The 6,877-nt window shown below is 43.7% G+C and overlaps 1 protein-coding gene across 1 annotated transcript in view; it reads left to right on the top strand.

Moving 5' to 3' along the window:
- Positions 1–274: 274 nt before the first annotated feature.
- LOC114372241 (L-galactono-1,4-lactone dehydrogenase, mitochondrial-like) overlaps positions 275–6,877 on the top strand; it is a 33,985-nt gene continuing 27,382 nt past the window's right edge. Inside the window, exons 1-3 of the mRNA XM_028329715.1 lie at positions 275–862; positions 951–1,201; positions 2,666–2,851. Of these exons, the coding sequence (XP_028185516.1) occupies positions 275–862; positions 951–1,201; positions 2,666–2,851 (1,025 nt within the window). The remainder of the gene's footprint in view (positions 863–950; positions 1,202–2,665; positions 2,852–6,877) is intronic.

Raw genomic sequence — 6,877 nt, 5'->3', positions numbered from 1 at the left:
AGATTAATTAAACATTTTTTACGAATAAAGTTTTAGGCTACAGGATTTAATTGTTATATTTTTTACGAATAAAGTTTTAGGCTACAGGATTTAATTGTTATATTTTTTACGTGTTTATGAATTAAATAAGAATTTTTATTTATTTGGGGATTAAATTATGACTAAAATGGTTAATTACCCATTTGTCCGTAAATTTTCCAAGTTTCGCTTCCGCCACACTCACTCACTCACTCTGTACAACTCCCTTGTTTGTGAGTTGAGCGAAGCCGAAGACATGCTGAGAACTCTAGTTCTGAAGCGTTCCCTTGGTCTCCACTCGCATTTTCACCACCTCCTGCTTCGGCGATGCTCATCATCCGCGGCGCCCAACTCCTCCGCGGATGCAGAAACCCGCAAGTACGCCGGCTACGCTGCCCTCCTCCTCTTCTGCGGCGGCGCCACCTACTACACATTCCCCCTCCCGGACGACGCCAAGCACAAGAAGGCGCAGATCTTCCGGTACGCCCCGCTGCCGGAGGACCTGCACACGGTCTCCAACTGGAGCGGGACCCACGAGGTGCAGACGCGCAACTTCCTCCAGCCGGAGAACGCGGAGCAGCTGGAGCGCGCGCTGAGGGAGGCGCGGAGCCGTATCCGGCCGGTGGGGTCCGGGCTTTCGCCGAATGGTATCGGGCTTTCCAGGACCGGGATGGTGAACTTGGCTCTCATGGATGGGATCTTGGATGTCGATAAGCAGAGCAAGACTGTCAGGGTCCAGGCCGGGATTCGAGTGCAGCAGCTTGTCGATGGCCTCAAGGACCATGGTCTTACCTTGCAGAATTTTGCTTCCATTAGGGAACAGCAAATTGGTGGCATTATTCAGGTTTAGTAGTAGTAGTACTATTACTATACCTTCCTGTGTTATCTTTCATTTAAAGCAAAGTAAAATTATTTGCATTCATGTGTTTTAGGTTGGTGCGCATGGAACTGGTGCTAGATTGCCTCCTATTGATGAACAAGTTATTGCCATGAAGCTGGTCACCCCTGCCAAAGGGACAATAGAGATCTCAAAAGATAAAGACCCTGAACTGTTTTATCTTGCTCGATGTGGTCTTGGGGGACTTGGAGTTGTGGCTGAAGTCACGCTTCAGTGTGTTGATCGACAGGAGCTTGTGGAGCACACAGTTGTCTCAACCATGAATGAGATTAAGAAAAATCACAAGTAATTGTTGGAATTTATATTTTCCTTTTTGGTAGAATCAATTAAATAACAGATATATGTTGAATGTCATTATTATCACATTAATAACACTAGATTTTTGTAACACTGATCAAGATCTTGCTTTACTCCCAAGAACTATGATGAATGTAAACCCCTTAGTTGGTCTTCCAAAGATTATGGTGTCATCATATTAGTTTGTTAAAGATTCATTTCTATCACTAAATTAGTCCCTGAAAAATCTAAAAAGTTACTCAGATTTGTCCTTGTGGAAGACTATAAAGATGACAAAAGGACAAATATGATAACAATTTTCAATCTTCGAAAGACTAATTTAGTGACAAAAATCTCCAAGGATTTATGTGGTGACAGCAAATTTCTGGTGACCAATTTAAGTTTTTATTCTAATTTTAACAATAATAGAAGAGTGTCTCAGTGTTGAGGACTTCTACCATTTTGGAGTTTTCATATGCTTGCATTGTTAACCCCATAAATGGGGAGAGGCTATTTATGTAATTAGAACCAATGACCTCCAAAATTCAGCTGATATTATAAGCCCATAAATTCATAAATATATGGTGGTAACTGGTAATGGTACTTGTTTAAGAACAGAACAAGTAGGCAGAAACACCGTGAGTCAGAGAGACCCTACGGTACTGTTTATATGGAATGGATGAATTAATTACATATGATCCCAAGAGATGCAGTTTCCCCTAAATGGGATATGTTTCCCCAAAATGATTTATATTTTCCAGATTCTCAACATCCCCCCTCAGGCTGGAGCATATAAATCATATGCACCAACCTTGTTACATATATAGTTAACCCATGGACCCCTCAAGGCTATGGTGAACACATCTGCCAACTGATTGCTAGAGTTGACAAATCTAGTGATGATGTCTCCTGAATTCAGGCTAATTAAAAAATTAATAATATGATATGGTAAATCTTGTTTTGTTCTTCCATAAGTATATGCAACATCTCATTGTTCCGTCTAGGGGGTCTAGCACAGTTGGTTGAGCTGGGTGCATAAGTTATTGTAAATCCCCTAACACTGTCTTTGATTCCTACGGATCAAAAAAACATCTCATTGTTCCTCTATGTATAAATGTATCAAATCAGTCATCCAAAGATATATTTAACATCAAATTGCTCCTTTAAATGCCATCAAATTTGTGTTTAAATGGCAAATTTAATAGCATTAATTATCATGGAGTGACCAATTAGGCACCACTGATAAATAGTGGACCAAGACGATGCTACATATACCTCTGGTGGGCCAAAATTTGTGTTTACTCTAATATAATATTCTTGGTAGCAGTATACTTGTATGCTTGCATATATTTCACTTAGCTATTTTCGCTGCATGAATGTGCTTACATTTTCTATTATTGTTACCTCTGGTACAGGTGATATAGAATCTGCTTCCAAAGATTTTTATTATTAGCCTTTTTCTATCTTATGCAGGAAATTGCTATCTGAGAACAAGCATGTTAAGTACCTTTATATCCCTTATACTGATTCTGTTGTGGTTGTGCGATGCAATCCTGTTTCCAAGTGGAAAGGTCCTCCCAAGTTCAAACCACAATATACCAAAGATGAAGCCATACAGCATGTGCGTGACCTTTACCGGGAGTCCCTCAAGAAATATGGGTACAATTATACTTTGTCTGTTGAATGTAAAATTTATTGGTTTATTTTGACTTGTTGGAAGTACTAAAGTAGCCAGATGTGAGAGAAAGCGTCAATGAGTCTTTTTCACTGAATAAAGGCTAGTAGAAGCTGCTGCTTGCTCACGTATTTTTCTGCAATTGGTTACACTTATTTTGTCTTCATTTTGTGGAATTTCTTATTTTTTGTCCCTTGAATATTATTTAAATTTACATTAAGAGGTAGAAACACAGAGATTGAAGAAATTACCAAAGATTTGTAACTGTTTGCATTTACCGATTTGTAGGTCTTTAAAATTCCTACTAGTCTCTATTTTCTTGTAATTTAGCAAGGCATGGACTGATAAATGTTAATGTATTTTTCTTATTGATCTAAAAGTTGTTGAAAGTGCTGTTATCTCAGATTGGTGTTCTTCTGAGAATGAGAGGAGAGAGAAACAGAGGGTGGGAGAGAGTGAGAGGGAGAGGTAAGGCTTTCGAGAGAGACAGAGTGAGACTGAGAGAGAGGCACCAATACACACAAACCAGACTTAGGGATAGGAATCAGCGACACTGCAATCAAACAAACTGGAGAGATCGGAATGAGATAACGCCATTCTACTTCACGCGCTTCTCCGACAACTACACTGAGAAGGAGCTATGGCACCATTTCAAAAAATGGGGAGACGTCCGGGAGATATTTATTTCAAAACAACGAAACAAGAACGGGAGAAGGTATGACTTTGTTAGATTCAAGGGCGTAGAGGATGAGCGAAAATTAGAGAGCCAATTGGACAGTGTGGTTATAGGAGGATTGAAGCTATATGTCAATCTTCCACGATATGGGAGACAGAGGGGAGAAAAGAAAACTACGGAGGTGATACAGTATCAACAACACAAGCCCCCCATCTGGAACGAGCCTGAGGCAGTCCTTCATACCCAGAGGAATACAAGAACACACCACATATCCTATGCGGAGGCAGTAGCGGGCAAGAGGAATGGAGCACACAGCCATGAAGATGGTTTATCGTCAGTACACCTCGAGCCATCTGCAGAAATGGAAAAATGGCTGAAAGAAGGGTGGGTGGGGAGGATGACGAACCCAGGGAGATTTCACAGCGTGGAAGATGAACTTAGGTGGGATCTCGGAATGGATGTCACAGACAAATATTTAGGGGATGATATGGTACTGTTACTTGGCTTGACCGATGAGAGAGCAAACAAATTGGTTCACGGGGAGGGTCAGGGCACGACCCCCATGTTCTACTCGTTGCAGAAATGGACGCCGGCCCTACGTTCGGGACACAGGCTTGCGTGGGTACAATGCTGGGGAATCCCGGTCATCGCATGGGACGAGTCATCCATTAAGAAGATAGTGGGGGTGATGGGGGAGTTGGTGGAGGTTGATGAGGATGTCGAAGATCGACGGCGGATGGACAGAGCGCGGGTACTCATCAAAACACCGTGGAAACCCGCCATTTAGCACACTGTACAAGCCTACCTTGGATCAGAGATGTTCGAGGTTCGTATATTGGAGGAAAGGGGTCTCGATGATGCGAGGTGGTTGGGCAAAAGTTGCAGCGACGCCACATCGTCAGAAGAAATAGATTCTGACGGCAGTTTCATGGCATCACCGACCTCGAAGAGCTCAAGGTCCCTGGTGTCACCAATCGCCAAGAGCTCAGGATTGCTGGTGATCGAGAACAGAGCGTGGAACCCAGCGGGGGAGCCGCGATTGCACGGCACCAGCTCAGTAGGCGGAGGCGCAGCAGACCAGTCATCGGCGTTACCCGATGGTCACTCAAAATCGCAAGGACCATCGGGTAATAGAAAAAGCTGGCGGTCAAAGGAGTCATGTCAGGAAAGTAGCGCAGAGGACGGCGACGCAGTGGCGCATGCAGAACGGTCAGCGGGATCCCCGAATGGAACAGCTCGTGACATTCCTTTTGCGGAATGGAGACAAGTCGACAACAAGGAGAGAGGGGAAAGAGAAAGCAGTATAAACACGGAAAAGAAAGATGAGAGAGAAGATGGCTTGGGTACAGAGGTTGGGCAGACAGCAAGTAAAGGCATAGTCTTGAAGGAAACATCACGTGAGGACAACGTGGAAAGCCAAATTTCAAACACATTGGGCTTTACTAGCCACACCCCCCCCCACCCCCCCACAACACCTAAACACACAATATTAAGCCCACATATTTCACTCTCTTGTCCAGCTACTTCTGGAAGGTGTTTTCACGAACCAGGAGGGGCAGAAAGCTACAAACAGAGGGTTGCGAACACCTCGAAAGCCCAAATTACAGGCCCACCACTGCAACAGCCAAACTCCCAACAGCAACAACAGCTCCCAAGCCCACGGGAACATAGGCTAATGGGTCAAGAGGAGGAAGGAGACCGAGGCCAGCTCAACATTGATCACAAAGGAGAGTCATTGGACCAGCATGCAGTGGAGGAGACAGGGTCAGCAGAAAACAAGCAACAAACAAGCAACAGGAAGCAAAAGAATTATGGGAGTTAGCAAAACAGCTGGGGGTATCTGGAATAGAAAATTAGGAGGAAATGGTGGAGAAATTCATGAACATGGAGGAAAGAGACAGCAAGGTAGCAGAGAAAGGGGGGAACAAAACCAGTACATCATGAATATTATCACTTACAACGTGAGAGGATTAGGGAGGGGGGTCAAGTGGGCAGCAATAAGGCGACTAGTTAAAAAAGAAAATGCAGATATGATATGTTTATAGGAAATCAAGAGGAACACAATAGAAAATTCGTGGTGTCAGACAATGTGGGGAGATCCTGATGTTTCATGGGAGTTGCCGCAGGCAAATAACTTAGCTGGGGGAATCTTATGCATGTGGAGTGAAAGATCGTTCAAGCTTGAGAGGAAAACCATTGGCGAAGGCTTCATTTGGCTGACAGGCCAGTGGACAAAGGAGGCAGTGCAGGTGCATATTGTAGCTATATACTCTCCATGTGATGTGCAAAACAAAAGAATCTTGTGGAATGCCATTAAACAGCTGAAATCATCAATCCAAGGGGGGCTATGGTGCATTTTGGGGGATTTCAATAACATTAGACATCCTTCGGAGAGAGTCGGAGTCAGCCAAAGAGGATTGGACGAAGGAAGTATACAAGAATTCAATGAGTGGATAGGTGAATTAGAAGTGGAAGAAGCTCCATGGATAGGTAAAAAATTTACGTGGTTTAGGCCCAACGGAACTGCAAAAAGTAAGCTGGACAGATCTCTAATCTCTCCAGAATGGCTCGCAAAATGGCCGGGAAGCTCACAACAGCCATTGGATAGAAATTTTTCCGAACATTGCCCGTTTGTTCTAAGGTCAAAGATTGTTGATTGGGGTCCTAAGCCGTTCCGCATCCTTGATTGTTGGCTCTTGGACAAGTCTTTCGCATCTGTTGTGCAGGAATGCTGGCAGTCACATACCCAAGGGGGTTGGGGAGGTTTCGTGCTTAAAGAAAAGCTTAAAAGACTGAAACACCGGCTGAAGGAATGGAACAAAGAGCAGTTCGGTGACACTTTCAAGAAATTCAAGAAGATGGAGGGAGAGTTAAATCAATTTGAAGAGAGCACAATTAACAAACAACTCTCTCTTCTAGAGGTTCTCAAAAGGAATCAGCTCCAGGAAGAGGTGTGGTTAGCTGCACAACATCATGAATCCCTACTAAGGCAGAAAGCTAGAGTGAGATGGATAAAAGAAGGCGACTGTAATTCTCGATACTTCCACCTATTGGTCAATGCAAGTCGTAGAAATAACACAGTGAGTGGTGTTTGGATTGATGGTGCATGGATTGAGGAACCAAAGAAGGTGAAGGAGGCTGCCAGATCATTTTTTTATAACAGATTCCGAGAAGAGAACCAGCAAAGACCCCGTCTTGATGGCATTCGCTTTCAGATTATCAATCAGCATCACAATGTCATGTTATCGGGCAGGTTTGAGGAGGATGAAATAAAGGAGGCAGTGTGGGGCTGCGGGAGTGAGAAAAGCCCGGGACCGGATGAAATTAATTTTAA

The sequence above is a fragment of the Glycine soja genome, chromosome 10 (genome assembly GCF_004193775.1).
Source record: "Glycine soja cultivar W05 chromosome 10, ASM419377v2, whole genome shotgun sequence".
In the NCBI taxonomy this organism is placed as follows: domain Eukaryota; kingdom Viridiplantae; phylum Streptophyta; class Magnoliopsida; order Fabales; family Fabaceae; genus Glycine; species Glycine soja.
This window is presented reverse-complemented; position numbering and strand designations above follow the sequence as displayed.